Below are 24,090 nucleotides of genomic sequence, written 5' to 3'. Positions count from 1 at the left end.
AGAAATATGTATTGTTATACAATGTTAATTAAAGACATGAAGTAGATCAAGATATTCAGCTCTGGAACGCAATGAAAGACAGGTTCTCAATGCAATGATACACGATGTCGTTTTCAATAGTCAAAATACGATTTTATTATTTCTCATAAAACATCAAAACAGGACATACTGGGACAAGGTGTCCAAATTGGGACACTTTAATGAAGCAGTGACACGTCACACAAATGTGTCAGGTGTTATGGCTCGCTATTGTGTCACCTGTGATTGGAACGGGTGGGTAGGGTGTGAAACAATGCATGTAACAAGGGGGTACACATTTCATGACTTTTTAGTACAAATTTACTGAAACATATTCCAGTCTGTCACACGGGAGGCCCCTTGACGGACATCATAACACGAGACGACCCGTGGAGTTAAATACCTTCTGCACTCAGACTTTGCAATCGACAGTAGTCAATTTCATGTGAGGTGATAATTGATGCAATGTACATCTCGCTTCAGGTGTTGTTTATGTGCAATTTACACCCCAGCTGATGCCGTTATTACATCAACGTGAAATGAACATCACTGTATACCGCACAGAACGATGACAATTGACGCTGCACCGTTAGTCAAATTATCCGAACCTGACTTTGGAATCGTTTTACCCCTTGCTGATCGAAAACCGGACAACTACGGAATTAACCACGCCCGTTGGCGAAAAACCATATGCCTTCCACGTGATCAAAGCTTCCGCTTTTAGAGCAAGCTATTATCAAGGTAGTACGAGCGCTGTTATCTAAGAGTTAATAATCTTCCATTTCGAAATTTGATAATTAATATCCGGGGGCACCGTGACCGAAACAAAAGTGGGCCATAAAAGCCATTCACCTTAACCGTGTGTGCTGATTGATGGGAACGTTGATGGAGCCATAAAATTAGGGGTACCTCGATTTTCAACATCGCCGAATCTCACATGACCTTTGATCTTCAGTTATGACCACAGGGGTTACATCTTTACAAACACGGGCCGTGAAATTAACAAGGATGATGATGCTATCTACAAACACCTCAGGTGAAACAGACTGCGAGCGGAAAGGGGAAATTACTTCCAAGAAGGTATATTGTGTTTGAAAATGTTTGCGGGGACTTCAAAGTAGTTTACTGTTCCACTGGGACATCGCGGCTAATCGTCTACATTTGTGAAGACGGACTGGGGAGAGTGCATGCATTTATTGAATTCACCCTAGCGGTAAATTCACACGATTGTGCTGTTGACCCCAATTCTTGACACCAATTTCAGTGGGAACTCGCGACAAAGGTGAATTTATATTGTCTCTTTATCTACCACTTAATCAGTTTGTAGAAACACATTAACACAAATTCGACAATATGCTTATTGTCAGAAACCGATGGTATGAAATAGCAGTGATTGGTGTTTTTAATTTCAAAGACCAAAGGGGTGTGTTTTTTATGGTTGAATTGAAGAAAGAAAAAGAGAGAATTTATTTCCCTGGTGGAAATTTATGACCTGATTACAGATCTATATTTTCCACGTCTTCGACGTTCCGTTGATGGGAACATTTTACTATTTTAATATCCGAAGTACGGGCGTGGTTTACAAGGCGATTTTAAAGTTGTGGATGTCATAAATAGAATGTCCACAAACAAAACACTTTCAGTAACATGACACATGAGGATAGTTCAAATTTATAGGTGATATTAAGTTTCAGAGAAATTTTAGAAAACAAGCCTTTGTTAAGCAGAATCATCGCCAGATAGAATGTTCTGTATCTTTCAAAGACGTTAAGAAAAGACTGACTGACTGAGTTTGGTTTTACGCCGCTTGTAGCAATATTCCAGCAATATCACGGCGGGGGACACCAGAAATGGGCTTCACTCATTGTACCCATGTGGGGATTCGAACCCGGGTCTTCGGCGTGACGAGCGAACGCTTTAACCACTAGACTACCCCATCGCCCCCGTTAAGAAAAGAACTCGTATGCACACTCTACTTAGAAATTGTAATCCCAATTATTACATGTTACCTTCGATTAGTTTCTAAATGGCATTGTGTATTCACGTTACGAAAAATGTTATTAAACACACGTGTGTACTGGAGACTCGGCCTTCAACATCATGATGTGAGGTATTGTGGGTCCTATATGTTCACCAAGGTTCGTATTGTCCATAGACAGTGTTTTAACCATTTAACAAGAAGTCCATTTCCTTTCCCACAGTACAGTCGTGCTCTGCCATGCGGGTCCCATGCGGGTCTTGAATTGACAAGTATTGGCTGCATGTGACAGGGCTGATAGTTTGACATGGTTCCCCGATGTCGATGATCTTTGCCCATGCTGTCAACCGCTAGTTTCTTTTAACCACACTTTCATCTGCACATCTAATACATTAGAAAGATTTGTGACTGGGGTGTACAGTACACATGTGTATATATAAGGAACTTGACTAGAGTGTATATAATATGTTCAGTGTTGAATATGAATATTAGAGGCGATGAGGTAGCCTTGTGGTTAAAGCGTTCGCTCGGGACACCGAAGACTCGGTTTCAATTCCCCAAATGGATACAATGTGTGAAGCTCATTTCTGGTGTCCCCGTCATGATATTGCTGGAATATTGCTAAAAGAGGCTTAAATCCAAAACTCACACACTCACTCACTCATTATGAATTCATGACAAATTCTTAGATATTTATGATCAACAACATCGATCTAATCTATTGGGATACGATGACATGTGTCATCTAAGTCAGCGAGCCTGACCATCCGATCCCGTTAGTCGCCTCTTGCGACAAGCATGGGTTGCTGAAGACCAATTCTAACTAATTCTTCACGGCTAAGAAATGGCTAAGGTATGAACATGTGTGTCAGCGAGTGGATTGTTATGTATGTATTGAAACACAGTTTTTATATAATGTTGAGAAAATAAGAGATTCTGATGTTTTTATGTAAAACCAGGGAAAATCTACAACATTATATAGTCTCCCTGGTAAAACGCATGTAACTTTTTATTATATTTATGAATGTATTTTGGGCCAGTGGCCTATTACTGAATAAAATGTCTGTCTGTCTGTCTGTCTGTCTGTCTGAAACACAGTTTGAATATGTCATGAATATGATTCCTTGGGGTTTGTTTTAGAGAAACAACATACAGCATATGCCACGAAACGCAAGAGTATGGGATGGATGCTACCCTCTGTGTGATATAGAGAGGAATACATGACTCAAACCGTGCAACAGGATGGTGTACATCTGATGACGTCACATGTGACGGAATATACTGGTGCTTTAAATTTTTATCAAAGAAAACCATCCTTGCTTTTCATCAAGACACTGTAAAAACATAATGACAACGGGAATTATAATAATATACTCTCCTAAAAAAGAAACGCATATAGGAATTTCAACTGTATTTTTATGTTTATTTTGAAACATCCTGCAGTCTTGTAGACTGTTGAAATTGCTATTTTCATGATGCGTTTCTTGTTTGGGTGAGTATATATTTCGTTTAAAATTAGGTTGGTATTGGATATTCCAAAACGTTTCTGATTCACCGTTTACACCCATAATGATGTTATCTTTTCGGCCATCCCAAAGGGTATAGGATGGGTGCTGTCCAGTGATGACAATGGAGAAGAATATGTGACTCGAACCGTGACAACACTGCTACTTCGGCTTGAATCACAGCCGTGCCACAAAAACGGTGTACATCTGCTGACGTCATATGTGACGCCATGTTGTAACGACATTTGGTATATACTCTTTTCTTAATGATTATTTTCTTTGATTTTCAGCTCAACACTGTAAAAAAACAAAGGCACAACAAGAATAACAATTCGTTAATAATTAGCTAGTATAACTGTTCCCCACAATATCATCGTTCCTGATTCGCCGTTTACTTCCACAACGATGTTACCATTTTGACTGTTGTATAGCATGGTTTGTGAACAGCTTGACGTGTGTGTTCTGTAAGAGCTCGGGCAACTTCCGGGTTCTATATAGCTGTTGGGTAGAGATGTGTGATAGGATCTGCCGCCATACACCTGCGACTCGTCCCCCTTTTGTGGTTGGAATGGTGACCCTGAGATCGTTTGACGATAAACTATATATCTATAATCATTTATAGGAAAGGAAAGTGTGGCAAATTACTTATTTCTACTTCCTTTTGACACTCTTGCCAAAATGAAGTTATCCATTACCACTTCGTCAGCATTTTCAAAATTATCAAATACGTGTTACTGAAGTTCATTTATTGCATACTACCCATCAAAAGTTTAGACTCACCTCAAGCACTCACTATAGTCTGTTTGCAGTGAAAACGTACCGATGAATGTCACTTAAAACCAAAAGTAAAATCAAATAAAGTGAAATTAAGACTGCGAATCCTCATGGTTTTACCTTGCCAATTGAACATTTAAATCTCAGAATTTTATTCGACTTAGGATAAAAGTTGTTTAACAAACGATCATAGTTTCACATGGATATTATTGGTTTGTATTACAAGGGGGTATGCACATCAAATGAAACACCGAAAACGACAAGGGTTGTTATAAGTTAACGCTCTTCACGTACCGCACGTTTCATTTGTTCCACTGTTCCAACGACTGCGCTTAGCCCCTTGTAATACAAACCAGTAATAGCGATTTGAATCTGTGATCGTTTGTTAAACAACTTTTATCCTAATTTGAATGAAATTTTGAGATATTTAAATGTTGAACTGGCAAGGTAAAATCATGAGTATTCGCAATCTTAATTTCACTTTATTTGATTTACTTTTTTGTTTAAAGTGAAATTCATCGGTACGTTTTCACTGCAAACAGACTATATATTATGTATATATGTATGGTTACATCGAAGATGAATTTCTCCACTAACTTGGGGAACCAACTGCAAACCTTATGCATATGCCAAAGATCATGCATCAAATTGCTGAAAAGCATGTGCAAATATCGTCCATGTGAACAGCTGCGTTGTGGTGTGTTTAAATTGTGTTATGAAATCGACAATTTTCACTGACTTTCAGCATTTACTGAACTCATGACAATAATCTTTTCAACGTTACGAATTTGTTTTACAATACATCAGTTCTTGTGTAAACAGTACCTTTATACTGAATGGAATATTTTGCAAAATCAAGTTTAGAACAGTTGCCTGAAGTAAGTGGCTACATTTAGCACTAGTGACTCTAAACTTGGGTAGTATAGATTCGATGTACATTTTCATTCATCCATAATGTACGAGGTCGCCTAGTGGTTAAAGCGTTAGCTCGTTACTCCGAAAACCCGGATTCGATTCCCCACATGGGTACAATGTGTGAAGCCTAAGTCTGGTGTCTCCAGTCATGATATTGCTGGAATATTGCTGAAATAATGTTGCTAAGTATAATGTGCGAGCATGTGTTAAATGTTAATTTTACTGACGCGACCAAACGAAATATTACCGGAGAAAACCCCGAGACTTAGCACTTGAAATGCATGCAAAACATACCGAGTATCAAACGTACAGGTATTACATGTTGAGCCAAACTGTCCAAAACACACTGGGTAACATGATTGCAGTTCAATTACGAATCCCAAGCGAAGGTTCTTGTTATTGCTCGCACTCTGTCATGTGGTTCTCCCTGTGACAGTGATTAAATGGAATATGGAAAAAGTTGGACATTTTGCCTTTTTCCGACCGACCTCATGCTCACTTTAAAAGTCAAATATTTCAGAAACTATTTGACCGATTTTCATCAAATCTTGCATGCACCTCAGTAGTAGTATACACAATGGGGCTACAGGATTAGGGATTTTTTTTTTTTGGTTTAAATTGAGCTCTTGGGAGGGACCTGGTCCTGTAGCCACATTGTGTATACTACTGGGGGTTCAGGATCGTACAGATGAGCGTACAGAGAATGAAACATCGGATAGTAGAGAAGATCGCACAGGGAATCGTACAACGGATAGTGAAGAGGGTCGTACAGGAGATCGTTATAGGATAGTATAGAGTGTCATAGAGAAGATCGCATATAGGAGGGGCGGTGGGGTAGCCTAGTGGTTAAAGCGTTCGCTCGTCACGCCGATGACCCGGGTTCGATTCCCCACATGGGTACAATGTGTGAAGCCCATTTCCGGTGTCCCCCGCCGTGATATTGCTGGAATATTGCTAAAAGCGGCGTAAAACCATACTCACCCACTCACTCACTCGCATATAGGATGAGGGCAGAGGATGGTACACAAGATCGCACAAGGTGATCGTACAGAGAATTGTACTGAAAATGACATCTTCTTAAAATTTTCTTCTGGTAATGAAATACGGAGCTGTGTTATGAATATGTCACACGTTAACGCAAACGAATCTCATTGGGAGGCACATGAACCGGATAAAGCTGGGCACAGTCCAGCTGGTCCCTGTCGACTCGATACAGCAGGTCGAGATTTACAGGACACCAACCATGATCCCGTTTTGTCTGTTGGTGTTTTAATGTTGATTTAAGATGCAGTCCCCAAGTTTCACTTGTACCAAATGTATGCAAGACTACTTCATCAGATTATGTTGTAACAAGTACATAGCTGTGAGTCAGTTTGCATAATTTATATTCTTTTATGTTTGCTGACATACAAATAAACTCCAGGAAACGGACAAAAACACATAGTCATATGTCTTAAATACAGTAATACGAATAGAATCTGGGATACAGTTTACGCCTGTTTCCATTACCAGGGATGACAGAGAAATTATGATAGGTCAGGATTTAACGACATGGTGACTGACTGACTGACTGACTGACTGAGTTTGGTTTTACGCCGCTTTTAGCAATATTCCAGCAACATCACGGCGGGGGACACCAGAAATGGGCTTCACACAATGTACCCATGTGGGGATTCGAACCCGGTTCTTCGGCGTGACGAGCCAACGCTTTAACCACTAGGCTACGACATGGTGACATTATCTAATACACACATGAATGTAATTACGATTTAGGAAATAATAATTGCGTCGAGAAGCAAGGATACTGAAAATGTCTTGTTGCGTACGCTGTGGTTAGAAGGAAGTCAATATGGAACTATTACAATTTGTCTCTTTACAAAATCAATGTTTTGTTTTGTGTGTGTGTGTGTTTTCAGTTTTTGTTGTTTATAAACCATATCCATTACAAGGAAAACTTGTAAAAGTACCTGTATCAGCTCTACATAGTCAGAATATGCTGACGGACAAAAGCAAGTCTACACCTATGTTTGAGGGTGGCTTTAATGAAACAAACCAAATCATGGTCATTCGATGGAGATGCATTTGATAGGGATGTCTTAGTTGGGATGTCAAAGTTGATAGGGATGTCATAGTGTTCTGGGCCCCGTTCCTCAAAGCGATCGTAGCGCTAAGGTGATCGTAACTCCCATACTTTAACATAGACTTACGACTGTCGTAGCGCTACGATCGCTTTGAGGAACGGGGTCCAGGGGCCTAGATTTTCGAAGCTCTCTTAGCGCTATGATAGTCGTAAGTTAATGTTAATGTATGGCACTTACGACTATCTTAGCGCTAAGAGAGCTTCGAAAATCTAGGCCCAGGATCTTATGTTGTAGTGTGTTGGCCTCTACTTTCAGCCGAGTAGGTTTCCATAACGTTTGTAGTTATGTTGTCAAGTGTATACTACCATTTGTCCGGTAGTGTATTTATAGGATCAATTCCACGTTCGTCAGTGACGGACAGCAAACGGAGAAGGTCTGTGGAACCGGCGACTGGTTTGTGTTGGGTAGATACACCAGTGCGGTGGCGGTGTGTGGGCCTGTGCATAGAGCTCAGGTCACTGATCAGTTGAAGTTAAGCAACGCTGGACACGGAGAGATGTTGGATGGGTGACTGTGTTAGGCAGTGACTTCAGTCCTGCCCCACAACGAAGCACATGTGATACATGTGGTCTCACCGCCGGCAAGTGAGTTTGTTCAAGATTGCCTCTGTTCACCCAGCAGAAAATGGGTACCCGGTGGGATAAGTTACGCGACTATTAACCCTCTAGCGCCTCACAGGTAGCTTGGGTTATCCGGGGTAATAATATTCAGATTATATTTGTGCGCTTTGAGCCGGATATGACGCCTGGAAAGGCGCTTTAAATGTTCTACAATATTATTATACACGAATGCCCATTTTAGAATTAATGGATGTTGGGTTTGATCTAGAACGCTTCAAAGTAAGCGTGTTGGTATATTTAAACGTCATGTGTATTCATGACATGGGTATACCAGGCACGGATTCACACAATATACCCATTTTGGGAATCGAACCCGGGCCTTCAGCCTGTGGAGCCATTTCTTGAACCACTAGGCTATCACTACGGCCCTCATCGTATAAAAGCCCCAGTTTCAAACGTTCGTTCTATGAGGATCTATTTCGCAGCTGGATGACCCTACCTATTTTTCCTTGATCAAACTGATCCAGACAAAGTCAACGTAATAGCTGCGGGAGGCGACTTTATCAGCCCGGTCATCGCTGACATCTCGTGCCTGAGGACATACAGGTGAGATCTGGTCAGCCAGAAGTCAATCACATGGTCACGCGACTGGACACTGTGACGCAACAGTGGTCATTTAACACCTCACTAACCATCGTCCTGTGCGTCGCGTCATGCTAATCGCTTTATTTGGAAGTGACGAGTCATCGAGCAGCGGCAATGGCTGAACTGGTAGTGAACATGCTGATTGGCTGGTTCTGGGTCAAGGTCGCTTCTGGCATGTCTGTCGTAGCCGACCAGGGGATATTCGCAATTTATGACCTGAAAACAAATTTATGCAACCCCCCACCCCACCCTGTGAAAAAAACAAGCAAAACAAAAAAAAACGCCCAACACTCACTCACTCACCTACCCACTCTTATGGTGCATGTACAACCATGCAACTACTGCTGTTAGTAGATCTTAGCTCGGTGAGATACGTCAAGCATTGTGTTCGTCAAGCATGGTTTGTTCATGTGTGTTGTTATTTCGTTTAGGAAGAAAGTTTTCATATTCTATTCATCAACATGCTTGGGTAGAAGATAATTAGTTATTTATATAACGTGTATTTGTTCCATTATCTTATAATGTTCATTTTATAATTACTCGCGTTGAAAGTTTCATTACCAGTTAAGCAAAGAAACTCCGATTAAGTTTTTTAATTTGTGAAAATCCACTCAATCATTTATCAAATAATTTTATAATGCGTAATATTAATCAGCAGTTTGACATGTCATTTCGAACGTCACCCTCTATAGTTTACAGTCTTTCGATTTAATCACAGACTGTAAAATACATATATATATTATCATGTACGTGTTAACTCGAATATTGCACCAATAAACAGTAATAAACATGGAGGCCTTATTGTGCCGTCACATTCAACTATCAGTAGGCATTAATCCCACTGGAGGACTCTCCGTCGATGATAGTGTCTAATGACACATAATGTGTTTTGCAATTGTCTGTCGACATAATAGGGCGACTTTGTACACCAAAAAGAAATCGCGAAAATGTCTGATAATTGTGGAGGCGGTTAAGTGCAGGATCATCTTAAGACTTAATGATACAGTCAACGTAGAAGGCTTAACAGGGCGAGATTTATTACTCGTATGAAAAGGGAACCTTTAAATAAACTTTGTAAAATTCTTAGTCATCTAATGAATATATGCATTGTAATTTACCTATGTTCATGGACAAGTTCATGACCACGGCACGGAAATTGAGTGGAATATGGAAGTGTTGAAGCATGAAGTGGCAATTTTGACAGGAAAGTGGTCCGATGATTATATTCATGATCGGCTCTACCAATGTGAAAGTATACGTGGGATCTTACAACATGCTGCTATAGTCCGTTTGATTTGATTTGAGACCGATGAATTGCTCACTAACACAAAATCGACATAATTGCAACAAAACCAAATTTTGCAGTCACATGAAATCGACAGACCAACTCTGATGATTTGTCTCATAATTTTGGACACCCGAATAAAAAAGTTGTTTCACAAACGATCATTATTTTGTTGTCAATTTTCGCTATTTTATACGATCGGGGACCACTTGCTGGTAGGACAGCCAGGTAATCAACAAGCGTGTGTAGTGAAATTTTCAATTTCACACCTACAACTCGCACACCTGTGCAAAATTTGGGTGTTTTTTTTTGCAATTATTAGATTTTGTGTTAGTGAGCAATTCATCGGTCTCAAATGAAATCAAACGGACTTTAGTTGAGCGCCATGTGCGTGGACATCCGCTACAGTAAACGCAGATTGCATGTTTTATCTATAACGAAATGATATTCCAGATGACGCAAGCTGTTGTTATATCATATTCACTTTTTGATAATTTTTATGATTTTATTATCTTCACACCTGAGTCCGAATAGTATCCTATAGAGCATCATTTTCACTTAGGCGGGGTACCAAGTCCGGCGTATCACTTTTTTGTCTAAAAATATGTTTACATTTTTTGTGTGGCCTGGTTGGAGTTTTGAGTGGCCTGTCAACATAGACAAGGCATAAATTAACCGATTCACATTTCAGATGTAATCAACTAAGTGCACTGGTAGAAACAAATGGCAGTCCTCAAAGGATTCTATAACTATTCCGTGTGTTGTGATGGCTTTAGTATGACGATCATACGCCCTTTATTGGCTGTTGAAACGGTCGCTTTTTCCGGTATTTTTATCTTCCATAACCCTTTTAGTTTCTGAACAAATCTCATGGTTGGATGTCGTTTTAATTTCAGTTATTTTATATCCTCCTTTCAGGTACAGTCACCAGAGAAACAAAATATATAATCTGTCATCCTGCAGTATATATCCCACCTCCTCTACTCTCAGTGTTAGAAGGCATAAGGGGCGGTAAGGTAGCCTAGTGGTTAAAGTGTTCGCTAGTCACGCCGAAGGCCCTGGTTCGATTCCCCATAACAATCATGACAACCCATGTCCCCCGCCTTGCTATTAATGTAATACTGCTTAAAGAGGCGTAAATCTATACTCTCTCACTTTAAAGAAATATCTATTGATTAGTAGTGAGTGAGAGTGAGTTTAGTTTAACGCCACACTCAGCAATATTCCAGCTATATGGCGGCGGTCTGTAAATAATCGAGTCTGGACCAGACAATCCAGTGATCAACAGCATGAGCATCGATCTGCGCAATTGGGAACCGATGACATGTGTCAACAAAGTCAGCGAGTCTGACCACCCGATCCCGTTAGTCGCCTCTTACGACAAGCATGGGTTACTGAAGATCAATATTCTAAGCCGGACCTTCACGGGTATATTGATCAGTAAATTTGTACAAGAGTGAGTGAGTTAGTTTGGTTTTAACAGTTTTCCAGTTATAGAACAACGGGCGAGTTTAAATGATGCAAGTCTCAGAAGTTTCCTATGGGCGATGACAAACACTAAAACATAATCAGTGAGACTGGGATTCGAACCATCAATCGTAGCTTTCTGATGTGCCCAATGAATGCAACACTATACAGCGAATTGCGGCGCCAATTTACGACCGGGTCACCGGTACCCCCTCTTTTAAGAGATAAGTTTGTAGAAACACACGATTCTAAAAATAGACTCATAATTCTGACGATTTTAAGGCTTTACCTTTCTGTTACTGTATAATAGCACTGGGCAGTGCAGATCCCAACGCATATTACTGGACGAACAGTTGGAACAACACACCTGAAATCGGATATGGACGTCGTGTAATGGAAACAAAAGCATCCAAAGAAAGGTGTCGCGCCGTATGTGTGTACTTAGTATCAGCTGAAACAATTCATCACTCCAGGAACAGGTGACTCCATATATTATCCTTATGTCAGGGAATATCTTTAATATCAAACACGATGTGTTTGAAAATGAGTCGGACGTCATTTATTAATGTTAACACCACATAGTGGTATTTCTCTTTATCCTCTGATCAACAAAACTACCGACATATAGGGCTATCTATTACTCGGAGTGTATTATATATCTGATGGAGGGCGCAGCGATGGTGACGATGTATAATAGACATGGGGGTCATATTTCAAACGAATATTGTGTCTATTTCACCTGCTGTCAATTGTGATGCTCCTGGCGAGGCTTCTTGTAAATATCAAACAGAGGGCTTTGCAATGTCGCAGTAAGATTGATGTATTCGTAGTGTCGTCGAGATTCAATCTCGGTCGCTATGCGTTGGGTCATGAAGTGACGAAGGTGTTCCTTTTGAAAAATTGTTACGATTTTATCATAATAAAAGGTGAAATTGATGGTTGTAGATTTTATGATTATTGTGTCTATTTCTTGTCACTTTGAGGACACGCGGCATTGTTGCTCTTCAATATAATTATGTTTCATTTCCATTTTAAAAGGCTGTGTGGATATCCAGGCCTACATCCGGACTGTTATATTGTTTGTAGACGGTATGTGTTCCATAGATAATGTCAAGGGAGTAGGAATATCCCTTTGTCAATTTCAGGTAAACTGTCAAAATGCACTTCAACCGAGTTTGAAGGCTGCATTACACGTCAGAAATACATTTCAGCTTGTTCATTTCAGTTTTGGGATATTGTGTTAACCATGGTACGGTCTATCTATTTCCGTCACTTATCGCGAATCAGTTAATGATTTACATGGCACACAATGTGAATAATTTCTCTCTTCCAGACAGATCAGATACATCCAGTTTCACAGCACAGACTTCACACAATAGCCCGATTATATTTTCCCCGCCGTCTCCGGTTTAGCGTTTAAAGTGGATTTTTCATTCCACTTTTGTTCCTTTTAATGTAACCTGAACCAACGATTGACGTGATAAGGAAAATCAGTAAATATTGTTTTTAAGCAATTTAATAGCGTTTCGGTACAAATGTGAATTTGGTTAGAAATCGAAATACGCAAGTGTATGAAAATATGACGTGCATACCCAGTGTGACTGGAAGCATTGTTACTTAGTGCAATCATCTACTTTTCAGACAGTCTAATGGGATATGCCGATCGTTAGATAAGTTATGATTAGTTTATCAAAATTTAATTGTCCCTGCGCCTGATTACTTTTATTCGTTTCCAAAAAGGTCTGGTACTTTTAGGATATATATTCCATTCGCCTCACCTCACCTCACCTCACCTCACCTCACCTCTGAATCGTGAGCATTTCTGGTGTTTCCCGCTGTCATATTGCTGGAATGTTGCTAAAAGCGGAGTAAAGCTTAACTCACTCACTCACACATGACAAGAATGTACCCTTCTGTGAATCATGAGAGCACGGGAAGTGGCTCGCGTTGTGAATCTAGTATTATTTTACAGACGCTTCCTTCCGTTATAGTCATTTGTCGGGGCATATTCCTCACTGAGACTGTTATAGTTGTCAGTGAGTTGCAACATTTATGCATGTGATATATCACCGGTGCCGTGATTTTCTTATTATCATTAGCATCCAAGAAGAGGTAGTTTAATTATTCACCTGTCCGTAACGACGGGCAGGTTATGCTGTTACATGTCGGTGGACCAAGAATTATTTTTAAGGATACACTCAGATTCGAACCATCTGATCCTGGTTTGCTTCCATTCCACGTTTAAACACGTCTTTGTTCGGCACCTTGAACAACCACCTACCCGTGATTACCTTGAACATGACATGTAAGGGTGTCCTCTCACTTAGCCAGATTATGTCAGGTCTCTCACATAGCCAGAGTTGGATCTGGCTGACCAGTGTTAGTGTTTTGATAACGCATGTCCAGATGAGCCATATAGTCTGTATCAACAAAATGCTCAATTAGTGAGATTCGTAAATTTTGTATTAAAGTGAGACACATTGGTATGGTATTATTTCAATTTCTTTACATTTTTCATATTATGTGTGCTGAGCCATTGCTTGTATCAACAAAATGGTCATGATTAGGAATTGCTCAGTTTGTAAGATTAGTTAAACTTATATTAAAGTGAGACACATTGATATGGTATTATTTGAATTTCTTTACATTTTACATTATATTTAAATAAAAACATGCTTGGTGCAAAAGATGTAGTGTATTAAGAAAATTATGAGAAATGGTGGCTGAAAATGTTAACAAATGATGCTTCTTTGGCTGTAATATTACACACCAATGGACACCACATATATTAAGTGCAAGTATCCACTTCTGTATACCAGCCTAATCATTGAGTGCTAGTAACCACTTCTAAATCCTAGCCTATTCACAAAGTCAACAATCGGTTCCAAAGTCATGGGCTTTTTTTGCTGCTTGTTAAGAACCAGTTTTTAACCCAAGCCTATTTATGTATGTTAGCGTCCACTTTTTAAAAGTGATAAACAAAGCCACTACCTCTCAACACGTGTACAACAAGATAACATTTTAACTGTTACACTTATAAATTCCACTCACATATGTATTGCTGTATGGACCAATTTTGGGCGGTGGGACAGCCTAGTGGACACGAAATTGTGCAGAAATATGGATTGAGAAATAACCAAATTCACATTGTCGTATTAGACTGGGATGCATCAACTTGAACACTGCATTATCTAATCTTTGGAGGACAGTTGTAATATGTATTAGTTTGGGAAGAGATATTAATATAGGGAAACACTGTTTTTCAGTCCGACTGTACAATACTAGTGGTACAAGAATACGTATTGTTTAAACTACACACACACTTGCATACATGTAAACTAACTGTGAGAAAATTTTAAGTGCTTGTGTGCGTGTCATGCATGGTCTACAGGTACAGTCAAGTCTGTCTCACAGTCCCTGAACCGGGGCGGTGGGGTAGCCTAAAGGTTAAGGCGTTGGCTCGTCACGCCGAAGTCCCGGGTTCGAATTCCCACATGGGTACAATGTGTGAAGCCTATTTCTGGTGTCCCCCGCCGTGATGTTGCTGGAATATTGCTAAAAGCGGCGTAAAACCAAACTCAGTCAGTCAGTCAGTCCCTGAACCACATTATATTCCCTACTGCCTAGCCATCCCTGCAATGCTGAAGCCCTGAACGAAGCCATTCCAGATTTCCTCAGGTCTGAATCCCCCATCTCACTTGGGTTCCTTTTCAATATAAATGGGTTGCATTGATTTGTTACTATCAAGATTTTATATATTCGGGGACTAAGTACAGCCCTGTACCACCTGTGATAGACTCACTGTTAGATAATAGCTGTTAGCTGAATAATGTGCTGTTTTCTGCCTGGCGTTTGTGTACGTTAAGCTTTTCAAGGCATGTGTATTTAGCTTTCTAACTTCGCCTACAAATTACTTGTATCAGATCACTTGATCTGTTTACCTTTCGAGATATCTTTTTAACATGGCTGATCCAAAGCCAAAATTACAAAAATCACAAATCACTCAAATCACTCACAGACTCATGTTTTCCAGTTACATGTTAACATTTTACCGTGTTTAGAACATTCATCTACTGGAAATGTCAGGAATCGGAATATCTGAATGGTATGATTTCATTAACAGCAAAATGGTCATTGTCACGTTTCCATTAAGTCATTTAGAGCTACCTCCCTTACTACTTAACTGACTGACTGACTGAGTTTTGGTTTTACGCCGATTTTAGCAATATTCCAGCAACATCTCGACGGGGGACACCAGAAATGGGCTTCACACATTGTACCCATGTGAGGATTCGAACCCGAGTCTTCGGCATGACGAGCCAACGCTTTAGCCACTAGGCTACCCCACCGCCCCAGAACTACTTAACCCATGCTTGTCGTAAGAGGCGACTAACGGGATCGGGTGGTCAGGATCGCTGGCTTGGTTGACACATGTCATCGGTTCAAAATTGCGCAGATCGATGCTCATGCTATTGATCACTGGATTGTCTGGCCCAGACTCGATTATTTACAGACCGCCGCCATATAGCTGGAATATTGCTGAGTGCGGCGTAAAACTAAACTCACTCACTCATTCTGTTTAATTCCAACAGTACCTAACATTACCGAGGCACTCGAAAGTTTCTGCTTTCTAAATACCATAACCTGTTTAAAACAATTATAAAGGTGATCAGGATTTGTTAAAAACATTCTATGGTAATTATTACCAGCTCTTCACCTTATATTTCGAAATGTATACTTCTAAACACGGTTTCAATACAGCAAATAGGATTTTGTTTCATGAATAGGTAATTAGAATGACAGTTTCTTTCAGCTGTTATAAGTCCAAAAATAGGTGCACAAAATAATAATAATAAACATAATAATCGTAAACTGAAGAATTCTTGCAGAGTCCGACATGGTTATGTAACTGTGGGCAAGGTCTAGCTCAGGGCATCGAACTGACTGACTGAGTTTGGTTTTACGCCGCTTTTAGCAATATTCCAGCAACATCACGGCGGGGAACACCAGAAATGGGCTTCACACATTGTACCCATGCGCGGATTCGAACCCGGGTCTTCGGCGTGACGAGCCAACGCTTTAACCACTAGGCTATCCCACCGCCCCTCAGGGCATCGAAGACTTTGCCCCCAGGTCATACTGGTAAATGGTCACATTGGTGTATTCATGCCCCCGCTAACAAGTTCTCGCGTACAGCTGGAGTATAGGTAAAACACTGGAGAGAGACACTGGCTCCATCCACAAGTACTTCGGCGTATCTATTGTTTCAGCAGTTAATACATTGTCCACTCACTCACTCGACAAATACTTTTATTACATGCAATATATATTAACAAAAGAGAACAATTTCACTTTTCATTTCAAATGACCCATTTCTTTACTTTACAACGATTCCCGTTAATCATGGCCTGTTAAGTACATATATTATCATGTACGTGTTAACTCGAATATTGCACCAATCAACAGTAATAAACATGGAGGCCTTATTGTTTCGTCATATTCAACCATAAGTTGGCATTAGTCCCTGGAGGACTGCCTGTCGCTCAGATCGTCTAATGATACACTCGTATCACAAGACATGCATTCTTTGTTAGCCATGTACACAAATGAGACTACTGTTTTAGAAGAAATTCAACTGGGTTTGTTCATTGTGCTGGTAACTCGTTCTGGTAGAAACGTTTATATATTTTGTTTATCAACATGGTTGTAACCAGGTAATACGTTCGATAGAGAGGTAGCATACCTTCGGTTACAATATAGACTATATAACTGCAAGCCCTGACGTGTTACATCGCTATGTTACTTAAACTTAATGTAAAATAGGCAGCCCGAATGTTTTCATTGGTTTCATACGGGCTCTCACTCACTCACTCACTCACTCACCCACTCATTCACTCACTCACTCATTATCCAATAACACTTGTATTAATACAGAGACAGATTACAACAACAAGCAAATGATAAACAAATTGGTTTTTAAGTATTTATTTAACAAGACATAACAGTTTGACGATAATGTTTCTCTTTCCAAACACAAGTGTATAGGGCTGGTCATGAAACTACATCATTTTGTATCGATAGGACGATGATCAGACACCAGGAATCGGTAGTTTCGTATTTCCTTGTGACGAAACCATGGAAACGTATTCTGATGATTATACTCAGTTCTGTAAGTTTTGACTACCCACACTCCCTAAAGAGGTAGAACGAGTCGTTACAACGAACGTGGGAAATATTCAGGTTTCACGAGTAAGGAACTAAGAAATTGCAATAGTTCTTGTGATGTTTCTTTCGTATATTTTGCAAAAGGAGCGTTTTCTCGAGCCGACCTAAATGGGCGATATAGATCGACTGCAGCGAGAAGAGCACTAGAATGTACACTCCTCGGTGTGACCGGCTCCCCTGCAGTGACACTTCATGATGCCCATCTTAATCTTCTGCATAGGTCGGCGACACTCACCCAGTACTTGGCATCCCTCTGTAAAAGATATATCATGATATGAGTGAGTGAGTTTAGTTTTACGCCGCTTTTAGCAATATTCCAGCAATATCACGGCGGGGGACACCAGAAATGGGCTTCACACATTATACCCATGTGGGGAATCGAACTCGGGTCCTTGGCATGACGAGCAAACTCTTTAACCACTAGGCTACCCCACCTCCCCTAGATTATGTATGAAGTTGTGGTCTTATAAATAGTATATATTACTCAAACGAAGTTAAGCAACACCTATCTTCCAAGCGGCCATAGTCTGTCGTGGTAACTATTCAAAATCGTCCTTAAAGTTATTTTGAGTAGTATACTAAAGCATTTATCCGTGACATAAGTTTACGACATAAAAACATGTATACCAAAATTACTTAAGTTTACAGATCATTGAGTTTTGGTTTACGCCGCTTTCAGCTATATTCCAGCAATATCACTGCGGGGGATACCAGAAATGGCTTTACACATCGTACCCATGTGGGGAATCGAATCCGAGTCTTCGGCTTGACGAGCGAACGCTTTAACCGCCCCGACATAAATATACAAATAAGACATGCAAATTATATGCCCGCAAGTGGGACTTTTTTGTGAAACTTACTACACGCTTCATTAAAAATAATGAAAGTAAATCAAATGTTTAGGGATGCATGTTTCTGAAGGATACTTAAACACAACGTCAACGAGTCTTCGCCAGGCATTAGGCTTTTGGTGACACGTGATTATGACCCCCAAATTATAAGGTACCTTGATAACCTACTGGCGCACTGCATATTTATGCATAAATTAAATGAATACTGGTATCGTATTGGTCGAGTTACTGATAATTCACATAAATATGCATTCGTGTGGTTGCACAGTCGTGTGGTTGCATACTAAAAATTAGATGTTACGTCAAACCAGTCACTCTCATGTATATACTTACTTTCTTCAACAGTCGTTACAGTCTTCTGAACTTTGACCTCATTTGACCCGGCAACTGAAACGTCGGCTAGTGCACAACTGAACCTGTTATCACAGACGGATGTAAATTCTCCAGCAGACCGGCAGTGGGATTCGTCCTGACATCCTGTCAAATATACAGTCTTTAATTATTTGATCACAAAATACCATCCAACCTTCTCCAAAATGTTTTCAGTTATTCAGCCTAGAGTCTGATCACAGAGATCATCCCTGTTTCTATGAAAATCATGTTTAACATTCTAATTTCCCAGTGATGCATTACTTTCAGAACATGTTCCTTTTGAAGAAACTGCACGTCACTCACATCCCCGAAGCTTATTTATTTACAAGAAATGGGGAACGTGGGGAACCAGGGACCGTTCCACAACGCGATCGTAGCGCAGTCGTAAGTCTATGTTAAAGTATGGGAGTTACGATCATCTTAGCGCTACGACTGTCGTAAGTCTATGTTAAAGTATGGGAGTTACGATCATCTTAGCGCTACGACTGTCGTAAGTCTATGTTAAAGTATGGGAGTTACGATCATCTTAGCGCCACGACTGTCGTAATTCTATGTTAAAGTATGGGAGTTACGATCATCTTAGCGCTACGACTGTCGTAAGTCTATGTTAAAGTATGGGAGTTACGATCATCTTAGCGCTACGACTGTCGTAATTCTATGTTAAAATATGGGAGTTACGATCACCTTAGCGCTACGATCGCTTTGTGGAACGTTACCCAGAGTTTTCAATGGCGTGACAAGGGACCGCTCTAACCACCAGGCTACCCCTTCGCCTCCATGGAAAACCTTAGTAATTATGTCTTACCCGACTGAGCTAAATCCACGACGACTTTGCCAGCCTCGACTGGCGTTAGCCTCACAGCGGTACTTGATACACGTTCCTGAGTCAGTGTTTGTGAAGACTTCTCCGACGGCATGGTGGGAACCGCCCACCTGACAACCTCCGTTCGCAATAGTGTAGGCGACAGTATCTGAAGATACAGAGAATGCCAAATTTTGTTAAGACAAAGATTTACTCTGATAAAATACCTTTATGTGTATTATTTTCAGTATACATGTTCTTGACCTATCATGTAAACCTTCAAAGAGCCTGAAGAGTGTGAGTGGGTTTCTAAGGCCAAAATGTTCCTTTTTGTTATGTGATTCAGCTTCATCTGTAATGATTTTTTTTATATCAACCTGAAAATTGATTCTGGTTGACGGATTAGAAAATAGTTTACCAGACGTAACCTCACAGACAGTTTGTTTGTTTGTTTGTTTGTTTACCTCAACAAATTTCCAGCTATATAACAACGGTCCGTAAATAATCAAGTGAGGACCAGTCAACCCCCATCATGAGCATCGATCTACGCAATTGAGATACGATAACTTGTACCGGCCAAGCCAGCGAGCCTGACCACCCGATCCCGTCAGTTGCCTCTTACGACAAGCATTGGTTGCTGAAGACCAATTTCACTAGTCAAACATAGACCAGATCTGGTCGTAGTATAATGGCCTTAAAGGAGTCTGCAAAGAATATCTCATAGTTTTGAAACTTCTAATATCTCAGATGAAACTATCGAATACCCTGTCTTGTATTTTCATGTAAATGAGTTTAATACAGTCATGGATTTGATATATTTGAATGTTATCATTTTACACATTGTTATTTAGTCCTTGCCTCTTACATTACGTGAGTTTCGTTGTTTGTTCCGCTGTAGAAATAGATATATCTAACATAGAAAAATTATTAAATTTACATATATACGGCCACATATACCATGACGCTTACTCCTAACTAAACATCATGGCCAAGTCGAATGATAACAGTTACTGTCAGGTCCAAGTCTGCTTGTTTCCCAACTCACTCACTAAACATGCGAGTGGTGACGAATGTATTCGTATTGTCGTTTCCGCCACACGCCCCTGAAGCCAGTTTTAACCCACGGCATAAGACGGAGTGGTTCACTTCGTTTTAAAGACTCACATGAGTACGTTCCTGGAACGGCAATTGGGGGTCCCACGGTGCTTTCTACCGCCGCCCAGATTAGACAGGTGGCCGCTACAGACAGATACGTGTGATACATGGTTACCTGAAAAACAAAGAGGTATTGGAGACCTGGTATATCAAATGAATATTCAAGAAACTCACCACATATGAAACTGAAACATTTTGACTTAAAATAATGTAAATAGTTTCACATTGCGTAATACTGCATTTATTTGTCATCGTCTTAAACCTTTTTAAGTATACTATCATAAAAGTTACAGCGTTTGAATGTTCGATTAATTATTGTTTTCTGCATCTGTCTACCAAATCGAACAAACCTTAGAATTCCCTCCCATACAATGTTCTTAATATGAGAGGAAACTCGAACTGTTCAGTACACAACTTGTAATCGATTGGTGTTGAGAACACGGTGACATGTCATTGTAAATTGACTGGACCAGATAAACAGATGTTTAATAGACGACACTCCCTTTTACTGTTACGGTGTAAAGCTTATGGGATTCGGAACAGACAACAGCTCTTCAGCACCTATAGCAAGTGGTTATGGCAAATAGATTTATTTGTCATTCACATTCACATTGACAACAATGAACTATAAATATCCACTTATTGACGAGTTAAGAGGTGTGCTATAGATGCGGGAGTATTTGAGTCCACACCTTTGACGACTTTGTTAAAGAGGCCATCGATTTGAAGATATTTCGTCGTTAACAAGGCGAGATGACATTAACCAAGATGGGCATGTCGTAGGAGAATATTTCAAACCAAGCATTCATTCTAAAATATGTCTATCGTTATGAGTACATTGTTTTGTATTATATACATGTATTAATTTCCAAGTCCCGAGCTGATTGGACTGTTCTAACATCTACTGAAGAATTATTAAAACAGAAAATGGAATGTGTTCGAGCTTCCCTTTTAAAAGTCAAATAGGCAGAGAGAGAGGGAGACAGAGAGAGAGAGAGAGAAAAAAAAGAGAGAGAGAGAAATGGAGAAGTCAAAGAGAGAGAGGGGGGAGGGCTAGGCTGGCATTCTAAACGACAGTCAGAGAGACACAGAGAGAGAGAGAGAGAGAGAGAGAGAGAGAGAGAGAGAGAGAGAGAGAGAGAGAGAGAGAGGGAGAAGGGGAGTACGGCAACCAGAGCCATACTCTGTCAGAGTCACACGGAAACAAAGCTCACGGTTAGGCAAGCAGTCTAAGATATATGCTCGTGCAATCGTGCAATAGAACTGACACATTCAAGGATCAGATTGACAAGTTGTCAGAAACAGCCACATGAAGAGGGTCAGATGGTCAAATACACCAAAACCTAGTCAAATGAACTCACTCAACCAAAGACTCAGTCAGTAAGTGTGTGAATATCGGTTTACACCGCTTTTAGCAATGTTCCAGCAATATCACGACACCAGAAATGGCCATCACACATTTTACCCATGTAGGGAATCGAACCCGGGCCTTCAGCATGACGAGCGAACGTTTTAACCATTAGGCTACTCCATTGCCTCAAACCCTTCGGACATAAACTGCCAGATACAATAGTTAATCGTGTTTAGTTAATGGTTACTAGTCAGAATAGTAACCTCGACACACACTGAAAGACACACAGGTAACATACACAAGACACACAGGCACTGAAAGAATCAGACACGCAGGCACACACTCGCTTGTCCAGCCTACCTTGTTGAGACGAGGAACACTTTTTTCCGATGTCTCCAATCGCCGAGATAAGTGAACCAATGAAAGTCTACTCCCAAACCGTTATATTTATACCTAATCAATTCCGTTGAATAACCCCACACAAACCAGCGTCTGCAGGTGTTACTGTGGGCGAACGCTCCGGAAGTATTTGACCTTACCCAAATCCTAACCCATTAAATGATTTTGTGGTATACAAGGCGGTGTTCGTAAACGGCAAATAATTGGCATCTTATGCCACGTGGCCCCATAATGGCGTTAATTTGTCCTTGAGCTTTATCAAAACTTACTTGAGTGTGTCATCGATTAATAAAATTAATCGATTAAAGGTTAAATGGGATTGACTATACAACCTCCCTGTACTAGGACGCTTTGGTATACAGTGTGGCCTTTGTCGTCTCATTAAGATTACATTTATTAAACTCGGGAAAAGTCATAGACTAAATGCAATATATATTTAATATTGATTTTGCTGCACGAGACCTCGTTTGTCAAGACAACAACGCGTGTGCTAATTTAGATTCAGGGACAAAGTCGCTTTGTTTCATATTCCCGTTGTCGTTCTAACAAAATCAAGCAAAATGGGCTAACCACAGCGAGACAGTGCGATAATGTTCCTTCCAGCATTCCATAAATTCCAGTGTGTGAAGACGATTAATAGCTATCCAAATTAGCTCTAGTTTTCACAGGACAGAGACAATAACGGTCTGCATGTACAAATAATGATCTCATAGAAATAACTTTCCAGAATATGATCTATTCATACCAAATATACAATGACATTTAATTAATAATGTCGTTATTAGGTAATCCAGACAAAATGTTAGTTTTAAATTCCAACCAGTTCAACTAATGAATGATGGTTTTTAAGGGCTGTTTTATCGTTTTTTATTGCATATTCCTTGAAATTTATTTCTCGATAGTTTGCAGGCAGTTTTGATTTACATGGGAAGGTATACGTACAAACGCTACCTTTCTGTTTTAAGTCCAAGTCAAAACAAGAAAAAGATTTCGAGTCAATCAAATTTTGTTAACAGACGTAAGCAACCTAACAATCTACGCCAAATATTAACGGTATCTAAGTTTGACTCAGTTGATGTTAAATGTCTCTATATGTGGAGATTAGCGTTGTCATATTTGTGCAAGTATAATTGAAGGAATTTCTATTAACATTACACCCAGTGAGATATTTGTTGTTAAACAATTGTGACATTAATTGTGACACTAGAAATGCTACTTATGTCATTACATGTTCTGGATCAGAAGTATATCGGGAAAACTGAACAAAAATTGAAAAGAAGAATGAACCTACATCGATCCCACATTTATCGACCCCGAAATCACACTATTCCTCTCAGTGGACACTTTACTTAGATAAAAGTGGTAATGGCAAGTTCAAGGTTATTCCGATACATACAAACTCAACTATGGCAATGATAATGTTTTACTCTTGAAAGAATCATATTTTATTCATAAATATGTGCCAAAATTGAATGGAAAAACATGATTGTGTGTACATGATACAATGCTATTGTTGCTGTACGCATTATGACCTCACAGGTTCCTGTGTAACGTGTGTGTGTGTGTGTGTGTGTGTGTGTGTGTGTGTGTTTGCGCGCGCGCGTGCGTGTGCGTGTGCATGTGTGAGAAATTCCAATCTTTTTTTTT

The 24,090-nt window shown here is 40.0% G+C and overlaps 1 protein-coding gene across 1 annotated transcript; it reads right to left on the bottom strand.

The window, feature by feature from the left end:
- Positions 1-17,257: 17,257 nt before the first annotated feature.
- On the bottom strand, positions 17,258-22,447 carry LOC124276036. The gene is made up of 5 exons (XM_046711678.1): positions 22,405-22,447; positions 20,703-20,808; positions 19,542-19,707; positions 18,698-18,841; positions 17,258-17,766 (listed from the first exon to the last, which is right to left on the bottom strand). The coding sequence occupies exons 2-4, from the start codon at positions 20,800-20,802 to the stop codon at positions 18,787-18,789; spliced, it is 321 nt and encodes a 106-aa protein (XP_046567634.1). The 5' UTR covers positions 20,803-20,808; positions 22,405-22,447; the 3' UTR covers positions 17,258-17,766; positions 18,698-18,786.
- Between the last annotated feature and the right edge of the window lie 1,643 nt (positions 22,448-24,090).

Source organism: Haliotis rubra, unplaced genomic scaffold, assembly GCF_003918875.1.
Source record: "Haliotis rubra isolate DU_JTF1 unplaced genomic scaffold, ASM391887v1 Scf205, whole genome shotgun sequence".
NCBI lineage: Eukaryota > Metazoa > Mollusca > Gastropoda > Lepetellida > Haliotidae > Haliotis > Haliotis rubra.
The sequence above is the reverse complement of the archived record's forward strand: the minus strand, read 5'-3'. Positions and strand labels throughout refer to the sequence as shown.